Source organism: Dendronephthya gigantea, unplaced genomic scaffold (genome assembly GCF_004324835.1).
Source record: "Dendronephthya gigantea isolate DGI-Jeju-01 unplaced genomic scaffold, DenGig_1.0 000021F, whole genome shotgun sequence".
Lineage (NCBI taxonomy): Eukaryota > Metazoa > Cnidaria > Anthozoa > Malacalcyonacea > Nephtheidae > Dendronephthya > Dendronephthya gigantea.
The window spans coordinates 837,524-864,880 of record NW_021163031.1 but is presented as its reverse complement, the minus strand read 5'-3'; the positions used below and the strand labels follow the sequence as shown (position 1 = coordinate 864,880).

The following is a 27,357-nucleotide window of genomic DNA, read 5'->3' as shown; positions in this document are numbered from 1 at the left end:
TCGTAGGAATATCGGAATGTTTTCGTAATATCGTGAATGCCTCGGTACAAACTCGGTGTCTCGTCACAGATAGAAATTTGTCATTCCAGTTGATTAATTGAGATCAGCGTCATTTCCATGGCAGAGCTTGGTAACCGTTCAAACAATTTCTGTTGCAAAAGCAGAATTCAAAATGTCGATGGGTCGAAGAGTGCCCAAGAAGAAAGATGATGTATGTTTTTTATCACTTTTCTTGTTTAGCGACTGTATTTTAAACTTCTTAAAGTGAAAACGTTTCGTCTCACCTAGATCTTCAATAAAAAAATACCAGAAAATCCGAAATATAAGCATATCAGACACACGGTTGATACAGGTAATTAATAAATTTATTTGAATTTAATATATATTTGATTTCGTTATTCATTATCATACCAGTTTTACTGTAGACCTGTGTTGTTTATTGAGTACCTTATGAATCTCAGCTTAACTCTGTCATAAGTTTAATGAAGCTATAAAGTTGTGTTTGTTTTTCTACACGGGCTTTGTTGCGATGTTTGTCCATTATTTCCAATTTGTCTATCGTTTGTTTGGTTTATGTTGTGGCCCACCTAATTATAATTTATTTGAGGGCGACTGCTTTTTAAAAGTTTGGAACAGCTGATACGTAAACACGCTGACACAGCTAAATAAGTGATGTCAAAGGATAGTGTTTACATTCTTTGAAATTATTGTTTGGGAATTTGCATAGAAATAATGATATCTATATTTATTTTATTGGATTTTGTTTCCTAGATATCTATTATTTCTATGGGATTTTGTTTCCTGTTTCTAGGGTCCAGTATTACAAGGCATAATGAAAAGGTTGAACTGATAAAGAAAAGTATGTGGTATCTTTTTTAAAAATATATGTGTGATTGAGACAATTTTCTTTTTTTCATATTTTTCTGTATATTTTAAGATTACAAGTACAGAAATGATGAAATATTTAAAAGAATGAAAGTTAACACTTTTGCACAATTGGTATGTTAAAAAATGTCACACAGAATATTACTGTAATGAGGATGTAGCTTCTAGCTCTAAGACAAAACTCATATTATGATAATCATTCCATAAATTTTAGTAATTTGTTAAAGAATCAAATTCCTATGGTTTTTAGGTGTTGCAAGTTGCAGATGTTATCTATCTGGAAAATGAAAGAGATGACCTTTCTACATCTGGAGGTACAAATAAACATTAGCATTAAAGGATGAGAAAATGAACAACTGCCTGCTGTCTATGTTGTTTGGGATTTTTTTCGAAAAGCCCTACCTCTTTGGGATTTTATTGTTGCCATTAACTTTCAATGAAAATTCAAATACACTTCCCTACCATCAATGTTATTTTTGCACTCAAATCCTAATTATCTTCTGCACTATGGTCACTTGCTCTATCTTTTAGTAAGTATCAACTATGACAATGAAACACCAGCCAGTGAGGAAAGGGGGGTTGAAAGTGCCAATGAAAATGTACCACCACTAAACTTACCACCAGATGAAACTGCTAGACACAAGACAGGTTCAACTGTTGGTACAGATACATCAAGATCTACACTACAGGAGTATGTTAATAAGATCTCTTTAATATGGAAATATTGCCTCTGTGATGATTTAGTTTTACTACTAATCTTTTATATAATCCTTTTGTAATTTATAATCTTTTGTAATTGTATATAATCCTTAATTTAGTTTAATTCGAGGTGTTGGAGAATTTGATCTTAAGACCCAAGACGAAGAACATGAGAACAATGTTGATTTTATGTCAGCACGATCAACTCAATCTACTGTTGTGGCACCTGATTTTCACTCTTTACCCTATCTTTTATTGGATATAAGAAAAGCAACAGATGAATTTGATCAATCACACATTATTGGAGGTATGAAAGTATAGAACAGACTAATTACCAACAAAAAAGTTTAGTTTACAAAACCATCTAGCCTTTGAGTAGTATAGAGGCCCATGATTTTACCTGGATATTTTGTTTCATACACTAGCTGGTATATTGGTGATTAGAATGTTGTGGATGGGTGGGTGTGTGTAAAAAATGTAACTAGGCATTGCATGGTACAATATATGGAACTAAATTTGTTCAGTACAATAAACTAAATAGTATTATTTTCCTTTATTTTAGCCACTAATTATGATAGGGCAAATTTATCAAAGACAATGAATTGGTGCACAGAGGAATTATCATCTTTCGTATCCTTTTCTTTAAAATTAATAATTTGCGTCTGTCAATCACGACTAAATAACAAATGAAGAAGGGTTCCATAGAGACTTCAATTTTTATTTCCTCCAAATAAAAAACGGTGCTGTTAATTTCTTAACGTAACTTCAGAAAAGCAAAGAAGGTAAAATTATCATTGTTTATGATGAAGACGAAAGATACGCTCCAAATGTTGCAACTACGTTGGTTCAGCGTGATTTTGATAATATTTTTATGTTGTCTGGAGGTAAGTGCTTTCAGCCTTTCCCGCTGTCCCCTTTGACAAAAAGGGAAATGTCCTGGGAAGGAGGTTGAGCCTTTCCTATACCCGACATCACTCAGTCAATCTCGCGGTAATATATAAGAACTATGAAGAACTGAAAAGAATTTCTCGATCATCATTGCCCTGCAGCTGATTTTCTAGAACTTTTAAAAGCGATGAAACTAACATTGGTAGAAAACGTAAAATACTCGTGTTCTATTCCAAAGGTATGAAGGTGTTGAATAAACGTTTTCCCGAGTGTTTTATATCCGGTACCCTACCACAATCCTGCATGCCTTCACCACCACCGACACGACGTGCTACGAAGAAAGTACCTACGAAATTTCTTACACCGGATAATCAACACTGGGAGTTCTTTTCGCGTTATCGTATCCTTTTTCATGCGATTTATACGTTAGGAACCTGGTCCATTCCTAATTTAGAAGAGACGTTTTGTCTTTGTTCTCCTGAAACTAAAACGAACACTCAAACAGTGCTTATGGCTTTTTCAATAGAAGTACGATTTAATAGTTATACACGAGTACACAATCTTTCATTCAATAATAATTAGCATGCATCACATACTCTCATGAATCGTTTAGCATGCATCACAAACTCTCATGAGTACAAAAAATTACATCGATGATTATCTGAAAGCTTATTTCTTTCTGCATGCATTTGTCTAAATAATGATGATCATAAAAGTGACCTTGTTCTAAAACGTCAGAGCACAAAAAAATCAAAAATCATGGCAAGTGTCACCCGTATCGCTATTGAATTTTTTATCGTTTTTGCACCCTCTTTCAAGATGACGGAAAATACCAATCATTATTTATGATAACAGGGATGTATCCAGGGGGGGAGTCTTGGGAGCCGCGGCTCCCCCCTTCGAAAAAATTTGTTGCAAATATATACCTACTTAGAAATGAATTAATTCAATTAAGAAGAATCTACTCAGTCTTTCAAGTATGTTTGTTTTATTCAGTCCGGGCTGAAACTCAGTGTTGACTGTTGTTGTTATGTAAGACAAGTTGAAACTCTAAGCTCACGGCTCCCTCCCCTCCCTTCTTTAAGGTCTGGCTACGTCCCTGTTTAATAAGCAGACAGTTATAAGCAACCTGGTACCAATGAACTGCTATCCTTGAGACGCTATTGTGTTTATATAACCTTAATGTAGTGTCGTAGATTTACAGAAAATGCAGGATTGCTTAAATGAAGAACTATTGAAGCAGGAGAACAGCAGTAAGTTATACAGTACAATGCGTTGTTTTTTTTTCATTCGTCGGTAAATAATATGTTTCACTTAAGAATTATAAAGCTTTAGACGAGCTTTAGTCATTGGACTCAAAAATCTATTCTAATATTAAAAAAATGACGATATTAATTTAAAAAATGACGATATTATGATATTTGACGGGACTTGTGAACACATTTAATCAATAGGTCGTATGAGTTCAAGAGTTTCAAGTCGTTCGTCTGTTGTCAGCTCCAACAGCAGATTATCAACCAGTTCTTCAACGTCCAGCAAAAAACCGTGGAAATAAGCCGGAATCGGTCCTGTGGAATTCAACTGGTATTGTCAATAAAATATATGTGAAGTCATGTACTATGGTGGAACATGACTTACATCTTATTTGAAATGTGTGCATGTACAGAACGAAGAAAGTTGCATGTATAGAATTGATTTCAAGCCTCTTTTTCACAAGACTCAGTATGAAGCCAGGATCAACCTTGGGTACGAGGTTGATGAAGGATCTGAGAAATAATTTGTTGCATATGCAAAATATTGAACGCATATGATATGATATGATGTAATTTGAATTGTATATCAGACCATGTACATTTTTACAAGTTAGATTTACTCGTGTATTATTTCAATTAACAATTTTGTTTTAAATATATTTTGTGATCAAAGGCGGCGTACGGGGACACACATAGTTATATACTGCAAATAACCCCAGTAATTCAATAACTGTCCCTTTTGCACCACACGATCCCTCTTTCCGAGTTTGTGCTAAAACTTCATATAATATCCGGGTTGTCGGAAGGTATGAGGAATCGGAAGGTGAACCGTGATCATGATGCATACAAATATATCCAGTTCGAGTTGATTTTTCAAAGAGCTAACTTTTTCAGATGAACTTGGACGAGGACATTATAGAGAGCGATCTGTGCGATCTTATATCGTATTTTTCCAAGCAAACCTACTCCGCCAGTAGCTCAGACGCGAAGGTATTAGCGGCAGCAGCATATATTTCCATCATTTTCCATAGATAAGTTTCATTTTTAAAAACATACAGAGTTAGACACAATTTCAATATTTCTTGTCGTACGTAGTTTTCGCTCATTGACGTTCTCTTGATCTCTTTAACAGGCTAGAAAGATATTAGATCGTTGTATTGATTTGTTTATGAAAGACTACGACATATCGGTGAGTGTATCCTGGTTAATATTGACGCTGTCAGACAGACTAAGATTTGATCGACACGTCTCAGACAATCATTATTAGGCATATATACATAAAGTGTCTAGGTCTGAATTTAAGTTCATAAGGTGATTTTTTAAGAAATATTTCCCAGGGAAATTTTAAAAGTGTTAATATACAAGCAGTACAATTATATTAGTTTTGATATAAAAGATAAAATGAAATATAAAGATAAATAAATTGTGTTGCTGAATAATTATAGTCAAATAGATAGTTCCTCTTTGCTATGAGGAAGCTGGTTCACTGGTTATTTCATGCTGAATGTATATTTATATCATCAATGTTGCCAATTTTGGAGCACATTAGCTATAGATATCAATCAAAGTGAAGTTTCTTTTCATAACTGTTGATATATGCTGAAATTTTTCATAAACCATTGATGTGATGCAAATAGTAAAGAATCCATAACATATGTTAACTATAGCAAATTACCATATCATCAAGAAAAAATAACACTGACCACCACATGATATTACAGTCAAGCCACATATAGAAATTGTCATGATGCACCTGGCTGCAGGTGAGATAACAACATGCCAGTGGCCTGACCAGTGCATAATTTCACTGCTGGGAAAAATATATGTAACATTTGTAAAAAGTTGACTGCAACTTTTATCTTTAGCAATCATGCAACTTAAATGCTTTTATTGAGTTTTAGGTCTTAACAAATGGTAACGGGGAGCTGTGCGGGCATTATCCTCAGAGAATAATTATTATTGAATCAGAAATACTTAGAGGTGAAGAACTCCGTGCAAATAGAAGGTACACAAAATTCTATTTATATATCTACTGGGTGTTTCCGAAAAAAGTACTCCGTACATAACTTTCACTAGATAGAGGGAAGACAAACTTAGATTTTGATATATTACAGTTGTATTTTACTTTAAAATTTACGGAGATATCAATGTTCAAAATTGGTAGCATATTTCTGGATGTGTCTAAATTATGCAAAAAACGCCGTATCAAATGTTAATCAATATAATTTAGACAAATCCAGAAATATGCTACCAATTTTGAACATTGATATCTCCGTAAATTTAAAGTAAAATACAACTGTAATATATCAAAATCTAAGTTAGTCTTCTCTCTATCTAGTGAAAGTTATGTCAGTTTAATAGCTTAGCTAGTTTAGAAGCTATTAATAATCAAACCGGAGTACTTTTTTCTGGGACACCTGGTATAAGGTCCTGCATTAATAGACAGCAATTTTATGTACATTACAATTTACATGCAATTTTGACCAATAAACAATTAGCTCTATAAGGTTTGCTTTAGTGAAATAATTCACTTTCGTTTTTATTAACTTGTAGACCTGTTAAAATCAATGATATCTCTCAGTTAAAACCACTCATTGGCAAGGCAAGATTAGCAAGATGCAGGTCACGTTTTGTTGTACCAGTAATTTCATTCAATGGAAAGGTTAGTCTATAATCAAACTCACCAGTCAGCCTGAAATAACTTTATCATCCATGGTATTTCTTGAATGTCGCAGCTTTAATAATATTGATATTTATTCACTATCAATTTTCAAAACTTTCAAAAAACCAATTTAGGTCTTCCTCATCAAAGTTACCCCTTCATATTTTGTCATAACTGATCCTCTTAAAGATCATCTCCACTTTTATATACCACTCTCTCTTTATCACATTTTAAGATTTTTATCTCCCAGCTTCTTTATGGCTAGTTCATGATGATATCCCTACCTAAATGTTAAAATTAACCCCCTCCTTTTCATGACTCACTCAGTATCATTTATCCCCTCCTCGTTATCATATATCAACCTGTTTATCACCTCTCTAATTATCCTAATCCCCTCTTTATTTTAGCCTCTCCTTATCATCATAACCCTTCTTATCATCACCATTCCAGTGATTCCACCTTATCCTCATAACCCTTCTATCATACTCCCTTGCAATATCCCTTTCCTTACTGTTCTCAGCCCCTCTTTACAACCATAACCCTGCTAATTTTAACATTTTGATATGATCATATACCGCAGTGTTTTATACAGTCAAGACCTTGCATTATGTGACCTATAGTTACAGTATGGTGGACATCATAATAGGGTTCATGTTTGGTTAATAAATTGTATGTGTTTTTCATGTGCAGAATGTTTGTCGTTCAGCAACTTTATCCAGTTTTGCGGAAATAGCTGGGCGTTCAGGATTCAACTTCTTGTTTTCATGTAAGTTCTATGATTTTAGGACTGTCAAAATTTAGAACAAAAAAAGTATTAAAAAAGGTTTTTAGATTAATTTGATTGATTTTATAAACATTTATATTACCTGCAACAGCTCCAGTGTTTCCTGATGATGCATTGTGTGAAGGAAATGATGGGTAAGTAATTATTATTAACCCTAGGCAAGATGTTACTCATCATGTGTCATTTGGTGATCCCCAGGATGCTGGAATGTCTTAGTACTTTATTCATCATAATTTTTGTTTTTTCAGTGAATGGGACTTAGTTCATAATTCCCGATGTCAAGATATTCAACTTCTCAAAACGTTACGTGTGAAATATATATTTGACCTGATGTTAGAAAATAAGAAAGTCAAATATGGGATGAGGTGTGTTTGCAGTTTCATGGCACTTCATAAACTTTTCATTGTCATGTGTAATAAATTTGGGCTATAGTGTATTATGACATGCAGGGGATGGTGAAACTTGAATGTGTAGTTTTATGTGCCACTGCTGGTGGTCTAATGTTGCATCAATTTGTTTAGAATCACGTCATCTGAAAAAGTTGACAAAGAGAATCGTTATGCTGAATTTTGTCTGTGTTGTATTCCTTACCCAGGTAAATTGAAAACACGCAAATCAAAAACTTCTTTTCCTTGTATTGGTGGGTTTCACGTATTGTTTTCATAGTGATTTGAGTGGAGGTCAACCTTAACACATACTCCAATTTACTGTATCTCGATTTCGAAATGAACCCCACTGGAATAATGATGTGACATGAAACCCAAGAATAGCTATATACTGTACGTACTAATACAGTGTACTCACTGTACTGTATGAATGAAATATATCTCTTTTCAAAGGTTGCGAGTTCTTCAGGGTTTTAAAAATTAAAGATTATCTTTTAAACAGAATTCATTTCGACTGGAATCAGGTATGAATTGTGATCATGCATGCTAAACATTTCATTTGATATTTTCGGTTACTTCACTGCGTTCTGGAGCTGGTTTTATCAGTTATCATGGGGTGGTTGAAATTATATGTAGTTAGTGAAGCTCCTGGATTCCCGATTTCACGCCAAGTTTCATTGCTTTCAATAATTGTTGAGTTTTTGTTAGGATTATGTTGATGCTGATTTAAACATACCAACCGAAATAGAGTCGGAGATAGATTGTGACTGGGAAAGATATCAGGTACAAGATCAAGCTATCACCTTTCATATTTCATTCAAATGTTTTATGTTCGCTTACGACTGTGTCAATAAAACATGATTATTTGCTTTTATCACGTTATTTAGAGATGGGATCTAGCCACTTTGACTCAAAATTATTTTTTACTTCTTCTGAAAACAATTTTAAATAGTAAGTGTTTATTTATAGCAATTCCTACAGTGACTTTCGACCTATATCATTTGCAAACTCGTATTGTTTCTCTTCCTTCAAACGCTCCTGTAGTTATCAAAAGGTTGTATTTTTCTTCACAGGCGATGATGGTGTTTTAGTTCATTGTATATCAGGCTGGGATCGTACACCATTATTTGTTTCACTATTACGTCTGTCATTATGGGCGGTAGGTTCACGACAGTGTTCACGCCAGTGGCGTAACTATAGAACGATAATTAAAGGGGGGAGGTGAATATTCATATATTCAGTTCTGGAATCAAAATCCGGCCGCGACTATAGACTGAGCTTTCGAAACGTTGGATCGTGAATGTAAGTTTTTTATTGTATTGTTTCACTGTAAGTGAAACTTGATTGCAAGGGCACCTTTTTTATAATTTTATCTGCCTGAGTTTCCCAACCCAGGCTCTGATGCACTGCTCGAAGAAGTATATGGAATTATAGACGTTGTAAATGTTGCCATTAATCGGTATTTTGTTTGTGTCTTAGGATGGATTAATTCATCAATCATTGGATGCTTTAGAAATACTATATTTAACAATTGCTTACGATTGGCTTTTATTTGGGTATGCTTGCAGATAAATATTTCAAAACGATGTGTTTACATATTACATCATAACATTTTCCTGCTTAATTACTGTTAATTATGATCAATTATTGTTAATTATGATCAATTATTGTTAATCATGATCAATTATTGTTATATGTGTTTAGGCATGATTTGAATGATCGGATGCAACGAGATGAAGAGGTTGGAGTTTAATCATTTCTCAGAAGGCTACAACTACCCTATGAACCACCACCATTAATTCTACTCACAACCAACCACCGCTATTACCATAGTTAACAACTATGAACCATCACCACCACTTAATTTTAGGGAGAAAGTCCTGCAAAAACAATATATTTTTGTTTTAATTTAAGGTGTTCTTTTTTTGCTTTCATTTCCTTCAATACATTATGAGTGATGTCTATGCATTAACACATCTTGATAGGTATGGCGATCTGAAAGTTTCCAAAGTCAAAAAAATAATAAAATAAATCATAATCTAGTTTATATTGTTTGTTTGTAGATCTAGCAGTGAAACTTCATTGAGATCAAATAACGATACTGTATCACATGAAGGTAAGCACGGAAGAAAGGAAACACATATGTTGACGTTAGTATAAAAAAACCTGCTCAGTCCTAAGCCTCTTATTCTCTCAAAATTTTCGAGCGAGGAATGAGCGTGGAAAATTACGTCTGGCGGTCTGGGTTCGCAGACTATAAGGCTCTACTCTGCACTTACGTATAGTCGCTTTTCTTGGCCGGGAGCCTCACACTGATACATTAATCTGGGCCATGCAGTATGTGCATGTGGTGACATGATCATCTAATGAATGTATATTTGTGATAACTCCATCATTCTCTATAGAATTTAGAAATGGGGACACGTTAACGGAGTCAACATGTTGTAGAGAGTTTTTTATTGGGCAACAGACAAATGACGAGAACCGCAATGAAGAGAACAGTTCAAGGTGATTTTAGAATCTGGAGCTGAGCGCTTCTTTGTTTTTCAACTTAAACCTTGTCTGGCCGCGTTTTTTTAGAAGTTTAGACGATCCAAGGAGTCAGAATATACCAAGTGTTCTTCACAATGGTTCTACGCCATTACCTGTACCAGGAAATAATTCCGTCAGAAATCAAGTAAGTCTACTTTCAAAATGATAGCAAGATTTACGAGTTCTTACAATTATGATTTATTGGGGTTTCTTACTAACTCACTAGCTAAGTTCTCGTTATGGTTTAAAATTCATGTAATAGTTATGTGGCTTTGGAAAGTTTTCATCGAAATTTAATTGCACGTAAATTTACCCGTATTTAGGCACAGTGTAAAAACTCCTTGAATGCAGGCAGCTGGCAACTGATATCCCGTCCAGCCAGTCTTTGTAGTACGGCGGGCAGTGATAGTGGTTATCCAAGTTTAGCAAAACGTTGGGAGGAAAACGGCAGTAGTCTAAGCTCGTGAGTTTTATATTGATTCTAAAATTTTTTCTCCTGGATTTACTAACCCGTATTCTTCTCATTTTTCCTTTTCAAATTTGATAATCCAGTTGTGGAACCTCTTCCGATCCTGTTAAACACAACCTAAAAGATACCATTTAACATGGTTTCTTTATCATCCCTATTTAGTTGCGAGGAGGCATGTGAAGATTCCGTAAGACGAATAAGACTAGAAACAGTACGTAGTCTCTTTTTAAAGATTTATAAAAACGTTATGCGTGACGGTGGAAATGAAGCAAGTAGCGTGACATTATCAAAATTATTTAACCAACTCAAGCCCCCCTGGGGAAAATGACAACACATCCTATTCCCCCTTGAAATTAGGTTAACCCTAGTTCGACTTTTCACTGTTTTACAGTGAAAGAGGAAACTAAAGTGCGAACTGCAATGTATGTTCACGCTGTTTTTCTAAGCGTTGTAGTTAGCAAGCTAAAAGGTTCGTTAGTTGAATCATCAGTATCAAATCTTGATACAAACCTTGTAAAACATGATATAGCAAAGTTCTTGCAATTTTATGCTATCATGCTTGGAACATCCTTTATACAGCGTATTCGAGAAAAGGTTGTTTCAAAACCATAAACTCTAAACTATTAGTGAAAAAGGAGTTTTGCACGAATGATGTATTTCAGTATTTCCCAAATTTGTCACCCGGGTAAATTCACGATGTGGGTAATATTACAAAACTTTTAGCAAATGTACATAATTATAATTAAATTGCTCAATTTATTTGAGATGCAGAACTTATATACACAGACGTGCTATAGCGAAGCTACTGATTCACCCGACAATGAAAACATGTATTTTACATTGCAATAGTGGGGTCCGTCCACTGAGCTATATAATAATTCCTGGATCAAATCTGAACTCCCTACAAGAGCATGCTCCCCCCTGGTTTTTCTAAACAACAGCATTTCCTTCTGTTTTTTATGAATTTTTTTTTGCCGTGATTTCGATTCATTTATTGTGTTATAAAGCGTTGCAATAAAGCGTTTATTTCAGTGATATAGCTCAGTGGGTACGTCATAGGAGGTATTTGACCGCAATGAGCTTTCGGGGTCTGGGTCTGAATTTGATTTGGATCATCTCATCCTCGTTCTCAGGTTTTTGGTTTTCCGCGTATTTCTGAAATTTCCTGGATTCTTCCTATACTAGGAAAGTTGTCGTTTTCCGATCGCAATGAAAAGTTTCTTTCGTTTTGTTTTCAAACGTTGAGTCTCTTGTGGAGTCCGATCTTCAGTCATGTCAAGAGCGTATGGCATTCTAACTTTGCGAAGTTGTCTTGTATTGAGTCCTTGAATCGAGCTCTTCTCTAGTCTCTTATTGGAATTCGGTTGCCATCATGAAACTTCGATATTCTCGTCTGGATGCATGAATTTCCATTACATTAAGAGCCCGAGCCCGTGGGGGTGGAAAATGTTTATATAATCCCTGACGTCTTATGACAGTTTGATTTAAGAGATCGCTGGCTTGGTCTTTCCGTCCACGATAACACTCGCAAATGAATGCAAAGTAATATTGTAGTCAGTATGTGTTATATTTGATGAAATACACAGATGCTCGCATCTTAACGGCTGACATATGCAAGCAAGTGTTTATTTAAATAGAACAAAGACACCCACGATCATTATTTTGAAACTATAGCTACCCAACTGTTCAACTAAAGCTTTACATAACAATCATGATTTGCACGACAAAAGACTAGACTTCACACTGGAACAATCAGCAGCGCCACAAGTTGTGACTTGTTAAAGGAAAATTTAATAATTTGAACAAAAGGAAAGTGATTTCATTATCCACGATGTGTTGATTTCATATGTATTCTAGTTTTTTCTTGATTTTAAGAGTACTTCATTCAATATAAGATAGATTTATATCATTTTTACATAAACTAGCTTTTAACTCCTACGCATGACCTTTAGCCATGGGCATGGGGATGAATACCCGCAGAGAGGAGCTTTTTTACTTAGACAAGTTTGTTTGCTCGTGTGTGTGGCAAACGTGTTCCTTGACAATAAAGGAGCATGAAGGCTGGTCATGCCAAACTTCGAACTAGGGAAATATGATTATCATGTACTCAGGAAAAAATAAATTCGGCAAAAATTGTATATTTATATAGGCTTCAGCGGGAAGAACGTAAGGAAGTTTTTTATGTGATGTCTTGGGAAATGCCCTTGAACGACGCATTTAAAACAATAAGTAATCATGCAGTTGAGATAGATCTTTATCCTGTTATGCATTCGACGTATATTATTAAGAAGCTTGACGTTTAAACAAGCACAGCCACAGAGACCAAACGAAGTGCCACGAATTCAAACATTCCATAATTTATTGTTAGATTTGATTCTATACCTACACTATACAAGTCTCTAGTACGCATTAAAGCCATTATGTAGCTATATAGATGTGCATTAGAAAAGAAGACTGTGGAACAGACACGATATTATAATATAAATAAATTATTTTTGGATTCGAATAAATGGCCTATTTGTTTAATTCATCAATAACCTCGTTTTTTTTCCTAATATGCTTTCCTTTTACTTTGAGCGGAAGTGTATATAGTCGAAAGGGAGAAGTGGGATTCATGCAGTATTGAAGCTTATCCTAGACCTAATTTTGTGTTCCATCCTTTGCATTTGCCTTACAATATACTTCAAATACGTTTTATCCGTCTGTGCATGTGCCTGTTCCCGTCTTTTAAGAAACTTGCATAATCTAGGACATCTATTCTTGCTTTTGTCGTCTTAGGGCTGATCAAATATATAATATTGTTAGCAGGAATTAAGGTTATTGTCATCTAAATGACACAAAGTGTTGTTGGACAAGCATCAACGAGCCCGTCTGTTTTGTTACATATCTTGTAAATTCATACATTCGTGTAAAATATTTTATAATTATAAATCTCCCGAAAAAGTTAAGAAAAGTTTTGAAATGAGTTTGGTTCGCTGATTCAAGGATCCATTCGTTGGTATCTCGACTCGCCACTGGCCGGTTTCAGGCCATATTTCATTCGTATCTCTTCGTTGCGTGCTTGTCTCTCGGCTTTGCGGTGGTCTTGAAGTTGTTTTCTTTCCATCCTGTCTTTTTTAAGTTTCTTATCTTCTTTGTCGAACAAGCCTTTCTTCTTCCGACAGCATTTACGACAGCAACAGCAGTAAATACAACATCCAATGATTATGAGCAATCCACCGACGACACACGGCACGATAATAATAAGGAGATTACCCGAAACATAACATTGTTTATAGTACACATCAGAACTTGGGCAGCCTTTTTGATCATTCCCGTCTTTTGCCACATAATCCCTGCACTTTTTGGTGCTTTTGCACCAGAAACAGTTACCCTTAACATCGACACAGTCGCTACAGGAATTGTTAGACTTCGCGGCACAGGATGTACCTTCGGCAGGTTTGATATTAAACTCGGCTATAACGCATATAAATACACAAATACCCAAAGATTGATAGAAATTCATGGTGACTTGTGGTGTGAATGTGTGCTGATAAGGTACGACGAATGTTCGACGAATTACGCGTGTTGGTTAGCCTGTAGTTTACCGTTGAAAGCTGCGTGATAGCCTTTTGATGTATTCAAGGATGAGTATTTCAGTTTGAATAATTAACACTGATATTGTTCAGTTGTCGTTGATTATATCCGTAAGCTGTTCTTTTAGTGCTGTTGATATCGGTGACAGAGTGAGTTTCGTTCCTTAAGTACCTGTAGGGAAAAATCCGAAATACTGCAAATACATAAAATGATTTTATGTTTTCAAATACTTAAGACACAATGATCCAACCAAAATGCCTTCAGCAATCAGCATACATACGGAAATATGAAAACAAATGAAGTAATATGGTTTCAAGTTCCATCATATGACGTCATTGTGGTAGAAATGTAGTTTATAGGTGTGTGCGGGGGTTGCTAACTTAGGAAATTAAAGTAGGCATTTATCAGGTAGAAAAGCCTTGCTTGCGAGGTTGATTGATCACTTGATGTGCCGAACACACAACTTGTGTCTTGGAATGTCATGGGCCGGTTGTTAAAAAGCCGGTTAGCCATAATACTAGGTTAATCTTGCACATTACTTTTTTAAAGCCGCTTCTCTGGTTTACAAAGTTGAATGTTTTCGTTTCATAAATATTTTCTGGACCGATAGAAGTCGAATTTTCCAAAGTCTTAAAAATTCAACCCAGGTAAGCGCTAACCCAGCTTTGAACAACCGGCCCCTGGTCCTAAGCTTTTCTACCCAACTAGGCCCGGCAATGATGTCGTCCATCCTGAAGGTCATGAGAACGACGGCCACCTTCCCTCCACCTTTACAACCCTCCACCTCCTTTCAGAAGATCAGCTAATATGTATATAGTCTAGTCAGACGGAAAACATCACTTGCCTTTTTGAAAGATCGCTAATTTCTCATTTCCTGATCTATTTCTCTTTGACCAACGTGTACGGTGATTATTGCCTTTTTGTTTTTATGCTTTTTATATTGTTATGTAACATATTCTACCCATAATCCCCTTAAATAGGTTATCTCAGGTTAAGTAACACAACAATCATGCATGTCATGCGGCCACTGAGCTATTATTATATTATATTATATTATATTATTATTAGAATTATATTATAGCTGAGTGCATACGGCTGAGCGGGAGCGGTGCAGGAGTGAAATGCGGTCCCGGGGCCTGCATAGGCCCTTGACCAGACCTCAAAGCAAATTTTCGTTTCAAAGGGCGGAAGGAGAGAAGGAGGCGCGGCTGAGGAAACCCGAATGGGAAAAGTTAAAACAAATTTCTTACAAATACAGTTAATGCTCACGAAAAACTTACCAAGGATTGTGTTTGCTGATTTTCTCTGTCCTGCTTTACCAACCGGATTCAGGATATTTTTTGCGGAACTGAAAAACATGCGAAACAAAGATACTGATTTCTTTTTCGATGAAATTTTATGCTTGTCATATGATTCCGTATTGGCTCTGATCCACTCTTTATTTTTTGTCTATAATTTGCTTTGTTTTGTTATGCCCGAAAGCAAATATTGTTTACAATTCCTAAAAAGAAGCGAAAAGAGTCAAATATTGTTATTGCATTTAATGAATTCCTATTGGTTGATTGAACTTGATTCCACGGAATAAGTACAAAACCCACTCTAATACAAGTTAAGTCATGCATCAGTTGTTAAACCATAGGTAAATAGCTTTTATTTTGCCATCCCCAATATGATTAAAGTGCAATTCATCAAAATTTGACATCGATTTCGACAATGACGCTCTTGCTCTACAAACTGCTTTTCTGAAAATACCAATCTGCCGAATGCCGATTGTAGTTTTAACCAATCAGAATTCAGGATTGTTCCGAATTAATATAAACTCACAATCGCATCAGGAAGTGGGGCAAAACGAAGGACAAAACGAAGTGTACATGCGGCAAGCTATATTTTTCGGCGAAAATGTCTCTTTTACTGGAATTTTGCATTCGTTTTCTTTCTTGTGTTAACGTGTATGATGTAGCCGATATTAAATCCAACGTGATACTTTGAAAAAGCGTTAAAATGGATTTGACAGTCGCTAGATGTACTTTGTTTATGTTGGTTACATCTTTTCTCTTTATAACTACAAAAGGCAAAGGGAATTCTACAATTAACTGTAAGTAATACTACATTATTATGTTGTTAAGTCGTTCACATTTAATTAATGCTTTTTACTCGAGTTTGAAAGTACACGGACGCTAGAGTATTTTACGCGGTCTCCTAATACGCGACGCAGCCAGTTATTGAACTACATGATAACTATGCATTAAACTGTTTTAAATTTAAAATAATATTTAAACCTGAGTAATAGCGACTTATACGTCTTGACATATTTTGACAGACATTCGTTATTAGTAGTTTGTGTTATTTAGGCATTATTTTAAATACCAGTAAAATGCAGTTAAATACAATATAAAAGACTCTTTGAACATTTTTGTGTTTGAATACTTGTCCCAAGTTTAATACAATGTAAACATTTTTTGGTATTGGTTACATATTTTACCAGTAGTTTACATCTGTGAAAAGTGATTTGTTTATTCTAAATGAAACCTTAGGTAATGATATTTTTGTTTTTCATTTCAGCAACCACAAATGGCACTATTAGTTATACTACATCATCATCATCTAGATCTATGCCTCCTATAAATGCCACAAGTACAAAGACTTCTACATCTTCTGGTACATATATTTTTGCATATTAGACAATTCTATTTAGGAAATCATTATGAAATCATTTTAAGGTATAAATTGTATAAAATTCATATCTTAGTTATCATGACTTAATTTTTAGGTACCAGTAGCATTGTCAGTTCTACGGCCTATTTCCCATCAAAATCGCAGTTTCCACCATCTAGCTCAGGTTTGTATTTCTTAGGATTATTATTGCAATTAATAACATATTGTAGTGCCATGCAATCTATAACATGTAATTCAAAATTGAATATTAAAAGATAATCCCTGGTGGTACATATTGCTGCTATTCTACTTGTAATGTCATGACTAATGCACTTCCTTTTGAAGTTATTTTTATCATGAATTCAAGCATTGTGCACTTTGAATAACAATATTTAATTTGGAACCAATATTTTTAATATTTGTAAATTAATATTGAGATGCAACCCAAGGCCTTGACTTCCTTGTAGAAAGAATTGTTATGAATTTCAAAATTAGCATAAAGCCATCCCATCTGCCACATGAAGAAAGCATGGCTCCTTTTTTCCACTTTTCGTTCCTACATCAATACCCTTAGGATATAAGAATTACTTGTGTGCTTTTTTGTCCCTGGATTTTCCCCATAAGCCTGGTTTTCTATAATAAATTTCCAGCTGCTGCACTTGCATGATAGTTCCTGACACTTTCTTTAAAATTACAATATTAATAAGTCATGCTTTTGTTGCATCATGATAAGCCATTATGGTATAATTTTTGAAGTTTAACTTTTAATTCATCTCTTAATAACATATCAAACCATTAGCTAGTATGTCTAACATACCTAAATCATATGGTTAACACAGAGGTTTATTAGGTAAAAAGTGACAGCTAGCAAATGGTAAAACAATGTGGTAAAAAAAGCAAAACCATGTAGGTCCACTACCATGTCATGACATGGTTGGACAAAGCGTACTAACACAAAATGACAAAGTCGCTACTAGACATTTTGGTATTGGAGACAGCATGACACACTTGTATAGATTATCATAGCATTGACATATAATTATTGGCATGTGCATGATGTTTTGAATAACGTAAGGAGAGCACCGGGTCATTACCTGACAGGAATTAGCTTGGTCAAAATATGTTAAGATGCTCCAGCATTTTGCTGGAGTCATTCTGTCACAGCCCAGCCTGCATGTGCACAGGTAACATTCAGTAGGATGTCTTCATTTTTCTTACAACATCAATAAGGGGCCGATAGTAACAATAAAATTGTGTTTGCAACTTTAAAGTAATTACAATACTTCTTATTTAATTCAGTGACCCCTACACAGACATCCAAACATAGTCAATACTCAACCAGCCCTGTGGTCAGCAGTACTTCCACTGTGGCCAGCAGTACTTCCAGTAGTTCATCAATGGTTCCACCAACATCCAATGGCAATAATGATGAAACGACTGTTATTATTCTAGCTGTTATTGCAGCAATTGCTGCTGCTGTTGCTTTGGTGTTTTTATTTTTGTACTTAAGGTAAGTTGTAAAAGGTAGTTATATTATTTTCCAAGATCATCTTGGACACCATGAACCATGGCCAATGTTTGTATGTCATGATATTGAAAGTTAGTGTGTGACCAATCTCACATGGTCTCTGATTAAACAGCTTTGTATCCTACTGTAGTTTAAGTATTATCTACTGTACTATGCCAGAGAATTTCACTTTATCATATACTGAAGCTACGGTTGTATAAAAGCCGGTTTTTCAGCCGTTCTAAAAATGCTTGAAAAGCGATAAAATTTCATTTTTAGAACCAACATTATTAAAGAGGATCCTCAATTTATGAATACTAAGATTTAATCAAAGTTATACCCAACAACGGGCAATTTTTCATTCATAAAGAATCGTGAATTTGATAATTTTTGTTTTTTAAACAGGACATCGCGGCAATGTTATGATCGCTTACATCGTTCTAGCAGTCATTCAAGTGCTAATTTTACAAGTGTCAACCCAATAGCAGCAGCAGCACCCATTAGAATCAGACTGGCAAGTTTGTCAAGTATTAGGAGACAAGGTTTGGTGATGTTTTTTACAAATGAATTGATATTTTGAATTGTTGAACATTTGACATTGCTTCGATTGTACGAACGCTGGATATACTAAATCCTAGAAAATATGTTCGAAAAGCTGCAGTAAGATGCAGATATGGGCCCAAGAATTAGTGATGATAATCATGACTTTGATGATTACAAACTACTAGTTTTGTCTTGGGTATAAACCATAGCTAGTTTATTGGTAAATTTAGGGAAAATAAAACATCGCCATCCGTTGCAAAGCGCTATTTTTATTCACCCAGTTCGTTGCGTTAAATTCACGATACGATTTTTATCGTTACCTTTCATTGATGTTCGCAAGTTAAGCAATCCGTGTAGTTATTAAACAAAAGGATGCAAATTTCATTAGAATAAACAGATTGCAGAAAATGTAACAAATTAAAATAATATCAGCGTATTCTTTTTTCAGCAATATGTAAAAGTGAACCATTCCCCATTGGGGAATTCAATGATCACGTCAAACGTCTGCACGCCGACTCTGACTACCTTTTCTCACTGGAATATGAGGTATGATGAAGTGTACATATGAAGTATACAAGCTTGGTCGCGTTTTGCCTGATTTGTTTAATGTGGGGTCATTGAGATGTCAATCTTAACTAGCCCAGTTTTTTCATCGCTACTTTTCACTGCAAGATACAAAAAACGAAAGCAAACTTCTACTTGGGGTTTTACTCAACTAGGAGAGAGAGGGGTGGGGGAGAGAGAAAAATGGGGGAGAGAGAAAAAATGGGGGAGAGAGAAAGATGGAGGAGAGAGAGGTGGGGGAGAGAGGGGTGGGGAGAGAGAAAGATGGGGGGAGAGAGGTGGGGGAGAGAGAGGGGGGGAGAGAGGGGGGGGGGAGAGAGAGGTGGGAGAGAGAGGGTGGGGAGAGGGCGGGGGAGAGAGAGAGGTGGGGAGAGAGGGGTGGGAGAGAGGGGTGGGGAGAGAGAGGTGGGGGAGAGAGAGAGGTGGGGGAGAGAGAGGGGTGGGGGAGAGCAACCTCGTACCCAGGGTCTGGGGGAGAGAAGACATCTGCCACGTTGGGGTTTACGATTTTTGTAAATGGTACAAGTAAAGACTGACTTAAGAAGATTAAGAATAATCGTATTTAAACCTATTATTCAAACCTTAATTTATCTAATCTGTCACAAAGAGTTACTGGACATACGATTATTTGCGCGTCTAATTCTATTATCCTTTTAAAACCTTAAAATGAGCGCTCTAGGCATGATAGGTTATTGCTTCTTTAGACTCGTTACTTTGAATTTCTAGCTATGTAAGACAAGGACTACTAGCGCAAAAATCGCTTACTGTAAAACAATTTTCTGACATCTGACTTCTTTCAATCTCCTGAGTCATAATGAAATAGAGCACGTACAGTTTTTAAAGGACAACCTTTATGGAATTAGCTGCATATTTCATATTAACCTTCTAGTTTTATCACTTTTTTAGTGTGTTGGTGGCAAAAAGTACTTAAATGAGGTGGACAAGAAACAAGAACTTGTTTCTCACGAGGGAGGAAAAGTTAAGAACAAGGCGAAGAATCGCTATTCAGATATTTTACCATGTAAGCAGCACATATTACTCCACTTTTTGCTTTTCTTTTTCTCTAAATGCTTTTCACGATTTTCCAGATGACCACACTCGAATTGTGCTGACTGAGATAGAAGATGATCCTGATTCAATTTACATAAATGCCAATTATGTTGACGTGAGTAGTTTTAATGCTGAACTGTCAGAGCTCTTTCTCCTAACCACGGAATGTTTGGGTTTTTTTTTCACGTGCGGCTTCAAGACTCGCGTGGAAAAAAGTGGGAAACATCAGTTTCCGTAGTTTAGGTGTAAACCTGCCATGGCGATGATTAAGACTTTATCTTGTAGCCTATACAGTATAAGAAAGATTCTTACATTACTCGCATACTTTATGGAACCAACAGAATAATATAAAGCATCTTTAAACTCTAAATATATTAGTCAAAACAAGACAAGAATGAGTTTGATATTTTATTTTCATTGCCAAATCCATATACGACTAACTAAAGCTACAATATATAAAAATGTCTCATCTATCATCAAACGGAAGTCTCCAAGCAACCACGACTCTCTTGATTGTCAGAGACATAGAATACCAATTTATATATAAGACCTGGAGTATATATTGTAGCTTCAGTTAGTCAATCTCAAATATCTGAAACTCGTACGGAATTTATAGACTGCATTCTACAAATTTTTGCATTAATTTTTTATCCACAAACACCTCGTAAAAACAGCTCCTTGTTCTTAATTTCCTTTTGCACATATTAATGGGATCTTATTTTTTCCAGAGTTATCGAAAACCACAAGCGTACATTGCTGCCCAAGGTAAGTTCGTCATATGTTGTTACACACTTTCCTTATCCCTGCAAAGAATAGAAAATAACTAGCCATAGTTACGATGAGTTCTTAAGTCCCAAACCTACTCGGAAAGAATGCATTCAGTGAACGTAGAGATCAGGATGTCTTGCGGTGTACTATTTTTACGTTCCTTTTGGAAATCAACTTTTGCTATAGGGATAAACGTGGTTGGTCATATACCTTGTCTGTGGTTTCACTGATCCCGTTTCCTAATGTACATGAACAACCTCTGTTTCACTCTTTCGGATATTACCCTAACACAACCTTAAAGAAAATTATTTATGTGTCCAGGTCCATTAACGTCAAGTCTGGAAGATTTTTGGCGGATGATTTGGGAGAACGATGTTCGTGTTGTTGTTATGGTTACAAATTTATTTGAAAGAACAAAAGTACGTCAATTTTCTTGCTATTTTATGCACTGCATCACCTGTAATGTATATATTAATAATAACTGATACTTTTATATAATACATGTAAGTATAGAATTTGCTATTAGCACTGATGTTTTCATTTGTTTTATTTTATTGATGTTTATATGTCTTTATTAACTCTAATTAACTGCTCTCATTGATTTTAATCAACCTTAATTGATTCTCATCGACTGTAATTGTTGTCTCTTATCACTTAATTACTATTTCCAGCTGCTATGCGTTGGAATGGCCGATGTAGTTCTTCTATCCAACAACACGGCAAAAACTGTTCGATCAAGCATTACATTTGTCACTTCAATCTGCAATTTTAATTTATTATTTATTTTCTTAGCCAAAATGCGTGCAATATTGGCCAAATAAAGGATCAGCCAACTATGGCTTCCTAACAGTCACCATCCTTAAAGAGGAGATGTTTGCGTATTACGTCGTACGCACTTTGTCAGTTGAACCGTCACCCAATCAGGTTCATTATATTAAGGTAGGTAGTGGATGTTCACAGTGTCGGTCAGCACTATTACTATTCCTGAGAAGGCAGTGGTTCTGTGGTTGGATCCGGAACATCTTTATTTTTTTTTACTTATTTTGACGCTCAGAAACCATGCAAAATCCAATCTCAGGACAACTGTAATTTTTTGACCGTGAAAAGTTCGATCGATCACTACGTTACATTACAAGTATTTCAGTCAAGTCAAAGACAAAAACGCTTCGCAAATCCGTGACATTCATTTTCCAAACAATAAGTGTGATGAAACAAGAAAGTAAAGGAAACTTGTTTTGTTTTTTAGACCAGTGATAAAAGTAAATCACGTGTGATTCAACAGTTCCATTTTACAGAGTGGCCTGACCACGATGTTCCAATCCACCCAGTCGCACTACTTCGCTTTATAAAACATTCAAAGTCTGCTAATTCCTCAGAATCTGCACCACTAGTTGTGCATTGCAGGTTTGTTTTTCTTTTTTCTTGTACTTTATTGATAAATCAAACGTTCTATTTAATATGATATTTAAACACTTGGTGAAAACGAATGAGGGATAATTGTGATTGTCATTGTATTATAGTGCTGGTGTGGGACGTTCTGGGGTATACATGGTCATTGACAGCATGATTGAGAGAATCGAAGATGATAAAAGTGTGGATGTTTTTAATTTTCTCAATCACATTCGTACACAGAGAATTGCCCTTGTTCAAGAAGAAGTAAGCAAAGGAGTTATAGCGAATTTCATATTGTACTTTATAAAATATAGTTATTAAACATTTATCATCAACGTTTCTGAGGTTACATTTGAATGGGAATAAAAACTGCTTAATTTCTCCACCCTGTTCTTATATATTACATTATTAGAACGATGGTAATTAATTGGGTAGGTAATACAAGTCTATATTTGGATGGATATATTGATGTTTATCTCATTTCAGAGACAATATGTTTTCGTTCATGATTGTATCATGGAGCACATCAACTTCGGAGATGCAATTAACATACCAATTAGAGAGTTTCATAAACGTCTCGAAGCTTTAAAGGCAGTCAATCCTGTTACCAAGAAAAGTCGAATGAAAGAAGAGTATGAGGTTGGGCTTTATCTAAAACTACTTTTTATAGCGAATTAACAAAACTGCCATGATTGTATGGCGTCTTTTTCCTGAAGCCTCGCTATTTGTGAGACTAAGGGCAGAGGCCTTGGGAGACGGAGGTTAGAATATGTTTCTCCTCCAAGCACCATCACTATGTTAGGTAATCATATAGGTAGTGTGCTTAGGTAATCATATAGGTAGTGTGCTTAGGTAATCATATAGGTAGTGTGCTTAGGTAATCATATAGGTAGTGTGCTTAGGTAATCATAGGTAGTGTGCTTAGGTAATCATATAGGTGCTCAACTGGGTTAGCTTACTTATAGGTCCAAATTTTCCGATAAATATCAAACCTTCTGATATCAAATTGCATCTTTATTTTCAGCAAATATCATAAATTTTGATCTGTGGTTTGATGTTTCTTTCAAGAGTTTTTTAAAGTTTATTTTGTTTGAAAGATGTTGCATAATATGTCTAAATTCTTACATTTGTTCTCTGTGTATGAAAGGATATTGACAGAATAAAACATCCAGATAAGCATAAATGGGCTGGGAAAAAGAATTCCAATGTTCAGAAGAACAGACGGACGGACCTTCTACCTGGTTAGTTTAGACAATTTCTATAGTAAAACTCCTTTGCTAAATTTAATTATATTTTGTTGTTCTTTATTAAGTCGAAAGAACCAGAGTGAAGCTTCCACCCATTCTGGGAATTGATGGATCGGATTATATTAATGCTAGTTACATTGATGTAAGAATTTATATATTTTGTTGCTGTTTACGTATATATTGATCAAAACTGTATCCCGAGAAAGGTATTATCTTAATATCTTTATAATCCTCACACGAGGGGCGTGCGGCACAAGTTGTGTCTGCTGCATTGCTTCCTCGAATTCGTTTGTTCAATGTTTATAGGATTATATAAGTTGATTGTTTTCATTTGCCGAAGAAAGCCCAGGTTTGAGGGTTCAATAGTATTTATGATAATGACAAATATGATTCCCTACTCCTTCTAGGGTTTTCGTAGGAAACGTGAGTTCATTGCAACACAGGCTCCCATGTTGAGAACGGCTGAGTGCTTCTACCGGATGATATATTCCACAAAATGTAGCATCGTTGTGATGATAATAAATGACGAACGATGGCAAAAGGTAAGTGCATTGTGCATCATACCTACACGAAGATATACACACCTACAGAAGTATGCACCATTAATGGATTTGAGACGGAATATATTTAACTAATTCCTGAGGTATGAAGAATGAGCGAGGTAATTGTGTGTTGTATCAGTTCTTTGCAAATTTCCAACAATGGATGTTACCCTGCACTAAATTATAATGTTTTTATTTACTCTTCACAGGAGGATTATGCTGATCTTCCTACAGAAGATGAACCTGTCACGTGCGGAAAATTTGAAATACAGTTGGAATCCCAAGATGTCGTTGGGAAAGTCACTGTTCGTAAACTCAGGTTATTTTCATCTGTAAGTATGACATACGTGGTTGGAGCTGATGTGCATGGCTCTCTTAAGGCCATGTTACACGGTGCAATTTTTCTTGCAACTTGCAATGCAATTCTGCTTTTGAGAGATGTAAATTTGGCAACTACCAACCTTTTGTCTTTATTACAATCCATGGCTTTTCTTACACTTACATTTTGAAGCCTCTTCACTAATTTACATCTCTCAAAAGTAGAATTGCTTTGCAAGTTGCAAGAAAAATTGCACCGTGTAACATGGCCTTTAGTTAAAGAAATTCTAGCCAATGCCTGCTTCCCCTATTCTTGGCCCAATCAAATCGATTGAAGGACACGTTTATTTGAAATAGTGATTAATTCCTAGTTTACCAAATTTTTAATATTTTTTTATATTTTAGCTTTTATTCTATACTTCAAATACAGAGCATGTAATATATTGTAAATGAACAGTTTGTGATTGGTTTTAAATAAAGTTGTAAATAATTTTAAATCAAATATGTAAATAATTACGTAAATTCAGTCTCTTGGCTACGAACTAATTAATGAAATATATCTATGTTTATTTATCTATCTAGGAAGCAAGCGATGGTCATACTATAATGCATTATCATTATCGTGATTGGCCATCCAGAGGTTTCCCAGAAGATAAGACGTCTTTCTTAAATTTCATCGAGCAAGTGAGAGAACACAGGCTGGCGGAGAGTTGTAAACTTCCTATAACGGTTCACTGCGAGTGAGTGTGAATATTTGGCTTCAACATTTGTAAACATTTTGTGGCTAATTCAGACAACTGTAAGGGATGACCCATACCGGATATTTTGATTGAACTGTGTGGGTTGACTTTATACCAGTGAAAAGTATAAATCATCTTACCGTAGCAATTCTGAGCCAATTAAAGACTATCTTTGCTATATAGGGCTCTGGATTCACGTTTATAAAACAAATAGAACTGTAGAAGCATTCTGTTTAAATAGAATTAGTTGATCAGACTAGCTACAGCACTGGATTGGCAAGACGTGCATGCATGTCATGATTGTTTCCTCGTTAATTAATTTTTAATTTTCTGTTTAGTTATGGTGTTGGTCCCACCGGAGTGTTTTGCTTGATTAGTTCTCTGTACGATCAAATTGACAGAGAAGAGAGTGTGAACGTTTTTCATGCCGCTAAGCTGTTTCGCATTCAACGACCAAAACTCATTGAAACTGAAGTATGCAAAAAAATCATATATCATAAAATTCATAAATAAAAAATTCATATAATATATAAATATTCACTCTCTATTATTATTATTATTTTATTATTAGGATTATTAGATGAATAATATTGAAATGTCTTTCACTAGGAAATGTATTCGTTTTGTTATGAACTGCTTGATCAAGTTATCGCAAGAAAATGTATCTCCATGTCCAGTTATTCAGACGATGATGAACCCAGCTCACCATCGGAAACCTTATTAGAAAACAAGAACGCGTTACTTCATACTGCCAGGGATGTTGATAGCAATCATTCCCCAGAATTTAATGGTTCAGTTGTGGTTGACACGTCACATGCGGACAGGAAAAGCCCAGCTGCAGACAACGAGGCAAGCGAGAAGGCAATCCTGGATGGAAATAAGGTTAGTTCAATTGCGAAACAAAACAACAATACGGGCATTGAGAATCCGATGGTAGGACGGGACAGCGCGAACCTAGGCGAGGACAACCAAGCCTCAGGTGATTGTCTGGATACGGATATCTCTAACACAAATCATGACAGCGTTGATAGCGTCCCAGAAACCTCAAAAACAGACAGTTCTAGCATGTCAGATGCGGAACAAGCAACTACATCGAGCAGTCGTCAAGCATTGCTTTAATCCTCTGATTTATCAACTTATTCATAAATTAACCATTATAAACTATTGATAGCTATGACCATGCAAGCCTAACCACGCCGTACCATAGTTGTACCATGCATAGATGATCTCAAAGATGATCAAATCATACTGACTATATACTTATACACATATTGTTCATAATAACTTAAATATTACCTAACAAGTCCTGGAATGCAACTTTAACAACATTGAAAGCTGATAATAGATCTCTAACAGCTGAAAACAGAAGAGAGAAACATCACCGTTACGTTGGCGTAAGCACAATGCAATGTCCGCTGACGATTTAATAGCGTTATGCACACCATTCCCACCGGATACCTAACACGCACACTGTGGGAACTTACTTCATTAACCAGGCATTCCAAATGACATTAATCATGAAGAAACTGGAGCCATTTTTCATCAGAGCAGATCATAATATATATTATGTCAAAAAGTAAATATCAAGAGTAATTTATTAATGTAGTGTTTTTAAAATAGTTTTTTAACGTACCTTTATATTGATGTTATCAATTTTGTACATATACTATTGACTTCAATGACATACACTAATAATTACTCAAATTTTCTAGGTATATGCGTAATTGTAAGAAATGTAGTAAATGCAGGAATTTCAAAATATATTATGATTTCATAATGAAATGTCACCACTTTCTTTTTATTGTTTTGAAAACAAAGCATGTGAATGACTAACACACGCGGAGAAATTACTGAAACGAATGCGTAGAAATTACTTGATTTAACTGCAGGGTCAAAT

The 27,357-nt window shown here is 35.4% G+C and overlaps 3 protein-coding genes across 4 annotated transcripts; all 3 read left to right on the top strand.

Moving 5' to 3' along the window:
- Positions 1–91: 91 nt before the first annotated feature.
- Positions 92–4,384, top strand: LOC114522050 (centrosomal protein of 41 kDa A-like). The gene is made up of 12 exons (XM_028542663.1): positions 92–211; positions 289–352; positions 812–859; positions 938–999; positions 1,136–1,199; positions 1,417–1,576; positions 1,704–1,891; positions 2,147–2,214; positions 2,354–2,468; positions 2,711–2,872; positions 3,669–3,725; positions 3,927–4,384. Exons 1-12 carry the CDS (start codon positions 173–175, stop codon positions 4,025–4,027), a joined length of 1,128 nt encoding a protein of 375 aa, XP_028398464.1. The 5' UTR covers positions 92–172; the 3' UTR covers positions 4,028–4,384.
- A 101-nt stretch (positions 4,385–4,485) lies between these two features.
- LOC114522049 (myotubularin-related protein 14-like) lies at positions 4,486–11,348 on the top strand. Its single transcript, XM_028542662.1, has 20 exons — positions 4,486–4,715; positions 4,858–4,914; positions 5,627–5,730; positions 6,279–6,387; positions 7,078–7,153; positions 7,263–7,305; positions 7,420–7,536; positions 7,693–7,766; positions 8,011–8,081; positions 8,266–8,340; positions 8,445–8,508; positions 8,631–8,716; positions 9,037–9,113; positions 9,262–9,298; positions 9,472–9,542; positions 9,621–9,673; positions 9,963–10,065; positions 10,138–10,234; positions 10,413–10,552; positions 10,721–11,348. Exons 1-20 carry the CDS (start codon positions 4,620–4,622, stop codon positions 10,884–10,886), a joined length of 1,716 nt encoding a protein of 571 aa, XP_028398463.1. The 5' UTR covers positions 4,486–4,619; the 3' UTR covers positions 10,887–11,348.
- Positions 11,349–15,395: 4,047 nt separating this feature from the next.
- Positions 15,396–27,203, top strand: LOC114521851 (receptor-type tyrosine-protein phosphatase alpha-like). 2 transcript variants are annotated; one of them, XM_028542409.1, is made up of 22 exons: positions 15,396–16,229; positions 16,697–16,792; positions 16,905–16,973; positions 18,089–18,299; positions 18,702–18,838; positions 19,288–19,385; positions 20,310–20,424; positions 20,492–20,568; positions 21,182–21,218; positions 21,543–21,640; positions 22,014–22,160; positions 22,468–22,625; positions 22,742–22,877; positions 23,100–23,252; positions 23,761–23,854; positions 23,926–24,002; positions 24,268–24,402; positions 24,612–24,734; positions 25,303–25,460; positions 25,799–25,934; positions 26,070–26,342; positions 26,817–27,203. In XM_028542409.1, the coding sequence occupies exons 1-22, from the start codon at positions 16,136–16,138 to the stop codon at positions 26,856–26,858; spliced, it is 2,664 nt and encodes an 887-aa protein (XP_028398210.1). In that variant the 5' UTR covers positions 15,396–16,135; the 3' UTR covers positions 26,859–27,203. The 2 variants fall into 2 exon arrangements, with proteins under 2 accessions (XP_028398210.1, XP_028398209.1); XM_028542408.1 differs by having other exon boundaries at positions 15,399–16,229; positions 26,070–27,203.
- Positions 27,204–27,357: the final 154 nt, after the last annotated feature.

Bases quoted from the DNA above. Each gene is read 5' to 3' on its own strand.
- LOC114522050 (XM_028542663.1), top strand. From the start codon at position 173: ATGTCGATGGGTCGAAGAGTGCCCAAGAAGAAAGATGAT. The intron at 2,215-2,353 runs GTATCCTTTTCT...ACGTAACTTCAG, and splicing joins CAGAGGAATTATCATCTTTC to AAAAGCAAAGAAGGTAAAAT. The intron at 2,873-3,668 runs GTATCCTTTTTC...GTAGTGTCGTAG, and splicing joins GGAGTTCTTTTCGCGTTATC to ATTTACAGAAAATGCAGGAT.
- LOC114522049 (XM_028542662.1), top strand. From the start codon at position 4,620: ATGAACTTGGACGAGGACATTATAGAGAGCGATCTGTGCGATCTTATA. The intron at 9,543-9,620 runs GTATGGCGATCT...GTTTGTTTGTAG, and splicing joins GCATTAACACATCTTGATAG to ATCTAGCAGTGAAACTTCAT. The intron at 10,066-10,137 runs GTGATTTTAGAA...GCGTTTTTTTAG, and splicing joins AATGAAGAGAACAGTTCAAG to AAGTTTAGACGATCCAAGGA.
- LOC114521851 (XM_028542408.1), top strand. From the start codon at position 16,136: ATGGATTTGACAGTCGCTAGATGTACTTTGTTTATGTTGGTTACATCT. The intron at 16,793-16,904 runs GTACATATATTT...CTTAATTTTTAG, and splicing joins AAAGACTTCTACATCTTCTG to GTACCAGTAGCATTGTCAGT. The intron at 25,461-25,798 runs GTGAGTGTGAAT...TTTTCTGTTTAG, and splicing joins CCTATAACGGTTCACTGCGA to TTATGGTGTTGGTCCCACCG.